The sequence below is a fragment of the Zosterops lateralis genome (genome assembly GCF_965231275.1).
Source record: "Zosterops lateralis genome assembly, chromosome: 35".
Classification (NCBI taxonomy): domain Eukaryota; kingdom Metazoa; phylum Chordata; class Aves; order Passeriformes; family Zosteropidae; genus Zosterops; species Zosterops lateralis.
Window position 1 is genome coordinate 1,619,887 of NC_139795.1, and position 11,434 is coordinate 1,631,320.

The 11,434-nt window shown below is 39.3% G+C and overlaps 2 protein-coding genes across 2 annotated transcripts in view; both read right to left on the reverse strand.

The window, feature by feature from the left end:
• Positions 1-2,186: 2,186 nt before the first annotated feature.
• Positions 2,187-9,595, reverse strand: LOC310921534 (uncharacterized protein). Its single transcript, XM_083881700.1, has 4 exons — positions 9,397-9,595; positions 8,431-8,505; positions 6,004-7,039; positions 2,187-4,875 (listed from the first exon to the last, which is right to left on the reverse strand). The coding sequence occupies exons 3-4, from the start codon at positions 6,077-6,079 to the stop codon at positions 3,215-3,217; spliced, it is 1,737 nt and encodes a 578-aa protein (XP_083737826.1). The 5' UTR covers positions 6,080-7,039; positions 8,431-8,505; positions 9,397-9,595; the 3' UTR covers positions 2,187-3,214.
• Positions 6,768-11,434, reverse strand: part of LOC310921572 (gamma-aminobutyric acid type B receptor subunit 1-like) — a gene marked incomplete at its 3' end in the record, with an annotated part of 28,609 nt that continues 23,942 nt past the window's right edge. The window contains exons 13-14 of the mRNA XM_083881735.1: positions 8,431-8,505; positions 6,768-7,039 (exon numbers count right to left, since the gene is read on the reverse strand). Coding sequence (XP_083737861.1) covers positions 6,768-7,039; positions 8,431-8,505 — 347 coding nt within the window. The remainder of the gene's footprint in view (positions 7,040-8,430; positions 8,506-11,434) is intronic.

Here is an 11,434-nt window from a genome sequence, read left to right on the forward strand (position 1 = left end):
AAAAAAATCCCAAAAACGTCCCAAAAAAATCCTGAAAAAAATCCCAAAAAATCCTCAAAAAACCCCAAAAAAATCCCCCAAAAATCCCTCAAAAAATCCCCAAAAAATCCTGGAAAAATTCCCTGAAAAACTCTGAAAAAATTCCCAAAAATCCCTTAAAAACAAACAAAAAAAAAAATTCAATAAAAAAATTCCCAAAAATCCCCAAAGAAAATCCCAGATTTGGAATTTTTTGGGACAAAAATCCAGAAAATTTGGGATTTTTTGGGTTCAAATCCCTGAGATTTTGGGAATTTTGGGATTTTTTGGGAATAAATCCTGGAATTTTGGGATATTTGGGGTTAAATCCTAAAAATTTGGGATTTTTTGGGAATAAATCCCTGAAAATTTGGGATTTTTTGGGATAAATTCTTGAAAATTTGGGATTTTTTGGGTTTAAATCTCTGGAATTTTGGGAATTTTGGGAATAAATCTCTGGAATTTTGGTTTAAATCCTTCAAATTTGGGATTTTTTGGGAATAAATCCTAAAAAATTGGGATTTTTTCAGTTTAAATCCTTGAAAATTTGGGATTTTTGGGTTAAATCCTTGAAATTTTGGGATTTTTTTTTGTTTAAATTCCTGAAATTTGGGGAAATTTTGGATTTTTTTGGATTTTTTGGGGAATTTTGGGATTTTTTGGGGGTTTTTTTGGGAGGGGCTGTGATGAGAATTCCCCAATTTGAGGCAGCCTTGGAAAATTCCCATAAAAATTTCATTTTTTTAGTCCCAAAAAAACCCCAAAAAATTCCCCAAAAATTTCACAAAAAATCCCCCAAAAAATTCCAAAAAAAATCCAAAAAATCCCCAAAAAATCTCCAAAAAAATCTCCCAAAAATCCCCCAAAAAATAATAAAAAAAAAAATCCAAAAAATCCCCAAAAAAATCCTCAAAAAAATCCAAAAAAATCCCCCAAAAAAATCCCCAAAAAAATCCAAAAAAATCAAAAAAATCAAAAAAATTTCAAAAAAATCCCCCAAAAATCCCCCAAAAAATCAAAAAAAAATCCCCAAAAAATTCCCTCAAAAAATAAAAAAAAAATCCCAAAAAATCCCCAAAAATCCCCCCCCCCAAAAAAAAAAAAAAATCCAAAAAAAATTTCCAAAAAAATCCCCCCAAAAAATCCCCAAAAAAATCCCCAAAAAAACCCCAAAAATCCCAAAAATTTCTGGGAATTTTTGGGAATTTTGGGAATTTTTTTTCAATTCTGGGAGAAGAAAGAAGAAAAAAAAAAAGGTGGAAAAAAAAATCCCAGAAAATAAAAATAAAAATAAAACAACTGTTGATATTAATAAATAAAGTTTCTTCTTGTTGTAATTTGTGTTTTTTGTTTTTCTTATTTCCAAAAATTTTCCCCAATTTTCCCCCAAATTTTTCCCAAATTTTCCCCAATTTTCCCCCAAATTTTTCCCAAATTTTCCCCAATTTTTTCCCAAATTTTCCCCAATTTTCCCCCAAATTTTTCCCAAATTTTCCCCAATTTTTTCCCAAATTTTTCCCCAATTTTTTCCCAATTTTTCCCAAATTTTTCCCCAATTTTTTCCCAATTTTTCCCAAAATTTCCCCCAATTTTTTCCCCAATTTTCCCAAATTTTTCCCCAATTTTTCCCAATTTTTTCCCAATTTTTTCCCAATTTTCTGCCAATTTTTCCAAAATTTTCCCCAAATTTTCACCATTTTTTCCCCATTTTTTCCCAATTTTCCCAAATTTTTCCCCAATTTTTTCCCAATTTTTCCCCAATTTTCCCAAATTTTTCCCCAATTTTTTCTCAATTTTTCACCGATTTTTTCCCAATTTTCCCCAATTTTTTCCCATTTTTTCCCATTTTTTTCCCAAATTTTCCCCAATTTTTTCCCAATTTTTCCCAAAAATTTCCCCCAATTTTTTCCCCAATTTTCCCAAATTTTTCCCCAATTTTTCCCAAATTTTTCCCCAATTTTTTCTCAATTTTTCACCGATTTTTTCCCAATTTTCCCCCAATTTTTCCCCAATTTTTCCCCCAATTTTCCCCCAATTTTTCCCCAATTTTTTCCCAAATTTCCCCCAATTTCCCCCCGATTTTTCCATTATTTTTCCATATTTTCCTTTATTTTTAAATATTTTCCCACATTTTCCCATTTCCTCCAATTTTTCCCCATTTCCCCCCATTTTTCCTTTATTTTCCCACATTTTTCCATATTTTTCCTTTATTTTTGGAATATTTTTCCACATTTTCCATTATTTTCCATCATTTTTCCGTATATTTTTATATTTTCCACATTTTCCCATTATTTTTCCACATTTTTCCTTTATTTTTTGAATATTTTCCACATTTTTCCACATTTTTCCACATTTTTCACATTTTCCATATTTTTCCATTATTTTCCCGCATTTTTCACTATTTTTCCATTTTTTTCCATATTTTTCCCATTTTCCCCCATTTTCACATAAAAACCCAACAAAAATCTTCAAAACAATTCCCAAAAAATTCCCAAAAAAATCCCCAAAAATGCCCCAAAAATCCCCAATAAAATCCAAAAAAAATCCCAAAAAATCCCCCAAAAAATCCCAAAAATTCCAAAAAAATCCCCCAAAAAATCCCTTTAAAAATCCCTTTAAAAATCCCTTTAAAAATAATAAAAAAATCCCTAAAAAATCACTTTTTAAAAAAAAATTCCTAAAAAATCCCTTTAAAAATCCCCCAAAAAATCCCCAAAAAATCCCCCAAAAAATTAAAAAAAAAAATCCCCAAAAATCCAAAAAAATCCAAAGAAATTCCCAAAAAAATCCCCAAAAAAATTCCAAAAAAATCCCCAAAAAATCCCCAAAAATCCCCCAAAAAAATTCCAAAAAAATCCCCAAAAAATCCCCAAAAATCCCCAAAAAAATTCCAAAAAAATCCCCAAAAAATCCCCAAAAATCCCCAAAAAAATTCCAAAAAAATCCCCAAAAATTCCCCATTATGAAAATTCCCCATCCCCCACTTAATTAACCAATTAATTCACTCCTAATTAATTAAAAATCATTAATTAAGCACCAAATTTAAATGGGAAACTCAACGTTGAGTCTCGGGATTGGCCAATCCCAGTTGGGCACTGGGAGAGCTGGGAATGCTGGGAAGGGAATGATGGGAAATCCTCCATTTCCCCATTTAATTAATGATCAAACCCATTTCTAATTAATTAGAGATCGTTAATTAGTGACCAAATTTAAAGGGGAACGAGTCGGGACCAAACCCAACGTTGAGTCTCGGGCTCGACCAATCCGGGAACACCAAACCACCTCCAGAACACGACGACGACGCCGACACCGACACCGACGCCGACAACGACGACAACGACGACGGTTGAGTGGAAGATGACGATGTTGACGATGACGATGCCGACGAAGATCCCCCAGCCTTGCCGTGGGTTCTGCGGTGCCGGTTGAGGTGCGAACTCCGGCTGAAGCGTTTCCCGCACTCGCCGCACTCGTAGGGTTTCTCCCCGGTGTGAACGCGCCGGTGGATGGTGAGCTCGGAGCGTTGGATGAAACTCTTCCCGCACTCCGAGCACCCGAAAGGTTTTTCCCCCAGATGGGTCCGTCGGTGCGTCAGGAGGTTGGAGGAGACGCTGAAGCGTTTCCCGCACTCGCGGCACTCGTAGGGTTTCTCCCCGGTGTGCATCCGGCGATGGATGGTCAGGTCGGATTTTTGGATGAACCCTTTGCCGCAGTCGGGACATTTATACGGTTTTTCCCCCGTGTGGATCCGTCGGTGTTTCACCAACGCCGAGCGTTGGGCGAAGCTTTTACCGCATTCTTGACATTTAAAAGGTTTTTCCGTCGTCGCCGAAATCGCCGACGAATCCGAATTTTTGCCACAATCTTGGCACAACCCTCTGTTTTTCCCACAATCCTTCACCGCCTCCTCATCACCGCCGTGAACACGTTGATGTTTCAACAACGCCGCGCCTTGACCGAAACTCTTCCCGCATTCCCCGCACCGGAAAAACCTCCCTTGGCGTTGAGACGCCAAAAATCCCGCCAAATGCTCGGGGCACCGATAAACGGCCCGGCGCTGCGCCGCGTGGATTTTCCGGTGCCGATCCAAGTGGGAGCTGACGCTGAAACTCTTCCCGCACTCGGCGCAGGAATAGGGACGTTCCCCGGTGTGGATCCGTTGGTGTCGCTCCAGATCGGAGCGTTGGATGAAGCCTTTGCCGCAGTCGCCGCAAGCGAAGGGGCGTTCCCCGGTGTGGATCCGCCGGTGTTGGGTTAAATTGGAGCCGCGGCTGAAAGTTTTGCCGCAATCGGCGCATCGGTGAGGCCGATCCCCCGTGTGGGTTTTCCGGTGTTTCGCCAACGCCGAGCGTTGAGCGAAGGCTTTCCCGCATTCTTGACAACGATGAGTCGACGATGAAGGATCGACCGATTTCGGTTTGGTTTGTTGTTTTTCCGGCGGTCCCGGACCTCCGGCGTGAATCCGGCGGTGCCGATCCAAGTGGGAGCTGACGCTGAAACTCTTCCCGCACTCGGCGCAGGAATAGGGACGTTCCCCGGTGTGGACGCGCCGGTGCCGTTCCAGATCGGAGCGTTGGATGAAGCCTTTGCCGCAGTCCTGGCAGCGGTGGGGCCGTTCCCCGGTGTGGATCCGGCGGTGTTGGGCCAAGTTGGAGCCGCGGGTGAAGCCTTTGCCGCAGTCGCCGCAGCGGTGGGGTTTGCTCGGCGGGTTTTGGTGACGTTCCGGGCGGGGTTTGGTGGGTTTGGGGGGTTTTGGTGGAGCGGGAGGAGGGTCCGGTTGAGGTTGGGGTTGGGGTTGGGGTTGGGTGGTTGGTGGCGATGGAGCGTCTTCGGGGTCGTCGTTGGCGGCGCCGGCGGCTGGAAAAGGGGAAGAAGGTGAATTTTGATCAAAATTCCCGAATTTTTCCATGAATTTCCATGGATTGGGTTGACTTTGACCCTTGACCTTGACCACGACCTGATCAACCCCAAAATTCCATCCCAAATCCCAAATTTTTCCATGAAATTCCATGGATTGGGTCAATCTTCATGTTGACCTTGACCATGACCTGATCGACCCCAAAATTCCAACCCCAAATCCCAAATTTTTCCAGGAATTTCCATGAATTGGGTTGACTTTGACCCTTGACTTTGACCATGACTTGGTTGACCCCAAAATTCCAACCCAAATCCCAAATTTTTTGGGAAAAAACCCCAAAATTTATCTCCATTTCTGGTCATTCCCAAAAAAGCCGATTTTTGATTCCTCCACCACCATTTTTTGGGAATTTTTTGAGGAATTTTTGGGATTTTTTTGAGGAATTTTCTGAGGTTTTTTTTCTGGGAATTTTTCTGGGATTTTTGGGGGAGTTTTGGGGGGATTTTTTCTGGGATTTTTTGGGGAATTTTTTGGGATTTTTTTCGCAAATTTTTGGCGATTTTTTTGGGGATTTTTTGGGGGATTTTTTGAGGATTTTCAGGAATTTTTTGGGGATTTTTTGGGGATTTTTCTGGGAATTTTTCTGGGATTTTTGGGTGAATTTTTGGGATTTTTTGGAGATTTTTCTGGGAATTTTTCTGGACTTTTTTGGGGGGATTTTTTGGGGATTTTTTTGGGAATTTTTTGAGAAATTTTTGGGGATTTTTGGGGGAATTTTTTGGGGATTTTCAGGGAATTTTTTTATTATTTTCTGGGATTTTTCTGGGAATTTTTATGGGATTTTTCTGGGGAATTTTTTGGGAATTTTTTGGTGATTTTTTGGGAATTTTTTTGGTGATCTTTTGAGGAATTTTTTTTGGAATTTTTTTTTTCCCTGGGATTTTTCTGGGGAATTTTTTTAGAAATATTTGGAAAACTTTTTGCTTTTCTGGACTTTTTGGGGGAATTTTTTGGAATTTTTTTGTGATTTTTTTTTTTAATTTTCTCCACATTTTTCTGCGATTTTTTCCTGCGATTTTTCTGCCGATTTTTTCGTAAATTTTTCCCAAATTTTTCCCAAATTTCACCTCCATTTCTGTGGTTTCTCCTGCGGTTGCGTCGTTTCCGGGGCTGGTTTTGCTCCCTGACCAATTCCCGGAGCATTTTCTCCGCGCGGCTCCTCCCGGCGCTCTGCAGGATCAGCCCAGGCCGGGCTTGGGGGGGAGTTTTTGGGGAATTTTTTGGGATTTTTTTTGAGGATATTTTGGGAATTTTTTGGATTTTTTTTGAGAATTTTCAGGAATTTTTTGGGGAATTTTTTTTTGGAATTTTTTTGGATTTTTTGTGGAATTTCTTGAGGATTTTTTGGGGATTTTTTGTGGAATTTTTTTGAGGATTTTTCAGGAATTTTTCTGGGATTTTTGGGGGGATTTTTGTGGATTTTTTGAGGAATTTTCTGCAGAATTTTTCTGGGATTCTTGGGGGAATTTTTCAGGATTTTTCTGGGATTTTTTTGGCGATTTTTCTGGGAATTTTATGGATTTTTTTCTGGGATTTTGGGGGGAATTTTTTCGTGATTTTTTTTTATTATTTTCTGGGATTTTTGGGGGGAATTTTTCTCAGATTTTCCTGGGAATTTTTTGTGATTTTTCTGGCGATTTTGGGGGGGGAAATTTTTGAGAAATTTTTGTTTTATTTTTCTGGAATTTTTCTGGGTCTTTTCCTGTGATTTTTTTCTGGAAAATTTTTGTGAATTTTTTTTTTTTTAATTTTCTCACATTTTTTCTGCGATTTTTTTCTGCGATTTTTCTGCCGATTTTTTCGTAAATTTTTCCCAAATTTTTCCCAAATTTCACCTCCATTTCTGTGGTTTCTCCTGCGGTTGCGTCGTTTCCGGGGCTGGTTTTGCTCCCTGACCAATTCCCGGAGCATTTTCTCCACGCGGCTCCTCCCGGCGCTCTGCAGGATCAGCCCAGTTGGCGCCGAAGATCCGAAACCGGCGGCGCCGGATCCGGAATTCCCGAAATTCCCGAAATTCCCGAAATTCCCGAAATTCCGAAATTCCCGACGGAGGGACCGGAGGAGCCGCCGGAGGGGCCGGAGGGGACGGGGATGGGGAGGGGTCTGGAGAGGGAAAAAATGGGAATAAAATTGGGAAAAAAAGAGAGAAAAATTAGGAAAAAATTTGGGGAAAAGTAGGGAAAAAATTGGGGAAAATTGGGGGAAAAATAGGAGGAAAATTGAGAGAAAAATGGGGAAAATGTGGGGGAGAGAAAGGAAAATATGGGGAAAAATTGGGGAAAAAATGGGGAAAAAAGGGAAAAATTGGGGAAAAGAAAGGGAAAAAATGGGGAAAAATTGGAAAAAAATGAGAGAAAAATGGGGGAAGAAATTGGGGAGAAATGAAAAAAACCAGAGAAAAATTAGAAAAAAATTGGAGAAAATCTGGGGGAAATTTGGAATAAAATGGGAAAAATGGAGGGAAAATTGGGGAAAAAATGGGGAACAAAATTGGGGGAAATTTGGAATAAAATAGGGAAATTTGGGGAAAAATTTGGGGAAAAATGAAGAATAAAAGGGGGAAAATTGGGAAAAATTGGGAAAAATTGGGAAAAATTTGAGGGAAAAATGGGGGGAAAAAGAGAAAAAATGGGGAAATATTGGGGAAAAACTGGAGAAAATTTGGGGGAAATTTGGAATAAAATGGGGAAAAAATGGGGGGAAAATATGGGGGAAATGGGGGAAAGAATAGGAAAATTGGGGAAAAAATTGGGGGGGAATTGGGGAAAAATTGGGGGAAAAATGAAAGAAAAAAGGAAGAAAAATGGGGAAAAATTGGGGGAAAATTAGGAATAAAATGGGAAAATTGGGGGAAATTGGGGAAATTGGGGGAAAAAATAGAAAAAATTAGGGAGAAATTGGGAGAAAAATTGGGGAAAAAATAAAAGAAAAAAGGAGAAAAATGGGGGGAAAATTGGGGAAAAAAAATTTAAAAAAAGGGGAAAAAGGAAAAATTGGGAAAATTAAAAATAAATGGGGGGAAATTGGGGGAAAAATGGGGAAATTTGGGAAAATTTGGGAGGAAAAGGGAAAATTGGGGAAAATTAAGAAAAAAAATTGGATAAAATTGAGGAAAATTAAAAAAAGAAATGGGGAAAAATGGGGGAAAGTTGGGGAAAATTTGGAAAAAAATTGGGAAAAAATATGGGGAGAAATTGGAAAAAAATGAAATAAATGGGAAAAAATGGAGAAAAATGGAAAAAAATAGGGAAAAAATTGGGGAAAAAAATGGGAAGAAATTAGAAAAAAAATGAAAAAATTAGGGAAAAATATGGGGGGAAAATGGGAAAAAAAAAATGGGGAAAAATGTGAAAAAATTGGGAAAAAAATGAAAAAAATGGGAAAAAAAAGTGATAAAAATGTGAAAAAAAAAAAGGAGAAAATGAGAAAAATAAAAACTTGTGGATTTTACCCCAAAATTTTTATTTTTTGGTTTTTTTTGTTTGGAAACTCACCCGACACCAACCCCCGTCTGCGGTGGGACTCGGCGAAGGCCGTGATCCGCGGCCAACTGATGGCGATTTCTTCAGCTTTTTGGGGGGAAAAATGAGAATTTGGGGAAATTTTGGGAATTTTGGGGGATTTGGGGGGAATTTAGGGGAATTTTGGCGCCGTTTTGGGGCGAAAAATCTGATTTTTGGGCAATTTTTGGGTGAATTTTGAGCGAATTTCTTCGGTTTTTTTGGGGGGAAAATGAGAATTTTGGGAAATTTTGGGAATTTTGGAGGATTTGGGGGAGTTTGGGGAATTTTGGCGTCGTTTTGGGGTGAAAATTCTGAATTTTGGGCGAATTTTGAGCGAATTTTGAGCAAATTTTTGGCAAATTTTGGGCAAATTTTGATCGAATTTTGGGCAAATTTTGAGTAATTTTTTTGATTAATTTTGAGCGATTTTTGGGCAAATTTTGAGCAAATTTTGATCGAATTTTGGGCAAATTTTTGAGCAATTTTTTGGTGAATTTTGAGCGAATTTTGAGCCTTAAAAATTCCCAAAATTCTCATTCCCAAATTAAAGAAAAAAACACCCAAAAAATCCAAATTTTCACTTTTGAAACTCCCAAAAAATCCCCAAAAAATCCCCCAAAAATTCCACATTTGAAACCCCCAAAAAAATCCCAAAAAATCCCCAAATTCCACTTTTAAAACCCCCCAAAAAATCCCAAAAAAAATCCCAAAATTCCACTTTTAAAACCCCCAAAAAATCCAAAAAAAATCCCCAAAATTCCACTTTTAAAAACCCCCCAAAAAAATCCCCCAAAATTCCACTTTTAAAATCCAAAAAAAAATCCCAAAAAAATCCCAAAAAATCCCCAAATTTCCCCCTAAAAATTCCCTTTTTCCCCCCAAAATTCTCTCCTGGAAATTTCCCCCAAAAAATTCCCAAAATTTCCCAAAAATTCCCAAATTTTGGGATTTTCTTACCCAAGGAAATGACGTTTTCATAATTTTCCTGCATCTTCAGCCCCAAATTTGGGGGATTTTCCCCCAAAAATCCCAAAACCTGTAAAAATTTAAAAAAAAATCAAAATTAGGAGCCCAAAAAATCCAAAATTTGGGGGTTTTTATCCACAAAAAAATCCCAAATTCTGTGAAAATTCAAAAAAAAATTAAATTAAGATCCCAAAAAATCCCAAATTTTTGGGGGAATTATCCCAAAAAAATCCCAAATTTTGGTGGGTTTTTGGGGGGTTTTAATTTAATTATTTGGGAGGAATTTTGGGGGGATTTTTGGGGGGAATTTGGGGAATTTTGGGGGGATTTTTTTGGGAATTTTGGAAGGAAATTTGGGGAATTTCTGGGATTTTTGGGGAGAATTTTTAGGAATTTTGGGGGGAATTTTAGAGGAATTTTGGGGGAATTTTGGGAGAAATTTTGGAGAATTTTGGGGATAATTTGAGGGAATTTTTTGGGGATAATTTGGGGATAATTGGGGGAATTTTGGGATAATTTTTGGGGAATTTCTGGGGATAATTTGGGGGGTTTGGGGATAATTTTGGGGGAATTTTTTTGGGAATTTTGGGATTAATTTTGGGGGAATTTTGAGTTAATTTTGGGGGGAATTTGGGGTATTTTTGGGGGATTTTTGGGGAATTTTGGGATTAATTTTGGGGAATTTTTGGGGACTTTTTCAGGGAATTTTGGGATTAATTTTGGGGGAATTTTGAGTTAATTTTGGGATATTTTGGGGATAATTTTGGGGGGAATTTGGGGGATTTTTGGGGGGATTTTTGGGGGAATTTTGGGAGGAAATTTCGGGGATTTTTGGGATATTTTGGAGGATTTTGGGGGGAATTTTGAGATAATTTTGGGATATTTTGGGGATAATTTTGGAGGGAAATTGGAGGGATTTTTGGGGGGATTTTTTGGGAATTTTTGGGGGAATTTGGGATAATTTAGGCTGGATTTTGGGGATAATTTTGGGATAATTTTGGGATAATTTGGGGATAATTTGGGGACTGGCCGTTCCCGTCTGGAGGAGGGGGATCAATGGGAGCCCCCCCCGGGTTTGGGGTCTCCCAAATCCCAAATCCCAAATCCCAAATCCTGGGATTCCCAGCCCAAATCCCGACCCCAAATCCTGGAAAAAGGAACGTGGGGATGGTCCCGAGCCCAAATCCTGAATCTGATCCCAAATCCCAAATCCCAAATCCCAAATCCCAAATCCTGACCCCAAATCCTGGGATTCCCAGCCCAAATCCCAAATCCCAAATCCCAAATCCTGGAATTCCCATCCCAAATCCTGATTTTGATCCCAAATCCCAAATTCTGATCCCAAATCCCAACCCCAAATCCTGGAAAAAGGAACGTGGGATGGTCCCAATCCCAAATCTTGAATCTGATCCCAAATCCCAAATCCCAAATCCCAAATCCCAAATCCCAAATCCCAAATTCCCATCCCAAATCCCAAATCCTCGTCCAGACCCGGTTCAAATCCCATCCGAAATCCTGATCCCAAATTCCCATCCCAAGTCCTGATCCCAAATCCTGGAATTCCCATCCCAAATCTCCATCCCAACCCCAAATCCCGGGAAAAAGGAGCGTGGGATGGTCCCGAGCCCAAATCCTGAATCTGATCCCAAATCCTGATCCCAAATCCAGATCCGGACGCGGTTCAAATCCTGATCCCAAATCCCCAATCCCAAATTCCCATCCCAAATCCTGGTTCTGATCCCAAATCCCAAATCCCAAATCCTGACCCCAAATCCTGGAATTCCCATCCCAAATCCCAAATCCTGCTCCAGACCCAGTTCAAACCCCAAATCCTGGAATTCCCATCCAAATCCTGATCCCAAATCCTGGAATTCCCATCCCAAATTCTGGTTCTGATCCCAAATCCCGGGAAAAAGGAACGTGGGATGGTCCCAAATCCCAAATTCTGAATCTGATCCCAAATTCTGATCCCAAATCCCAAATTCCCAAATTCCCAAATCCTGATCCCAAATCCTGGAATTCCCATCCC

Bases quoted from the DNA above. Each gene is read 5' to 3' on its own strand.
- LOC310921534 (XM_083881700.1), bottom strand. From the start codon at position 6,079: ATGCTCCGGGAATTGGTCAGGGAGCAAAACCAGCCCCGGAAACGACGC. The intron at 4,876-6,003 runs GTGAAATTTGGG...CCCCTTTTCCAG, and splicing joins GAGAAACCACAGAAATGGAG to CCGCCGGCGCCGCCAACGAC.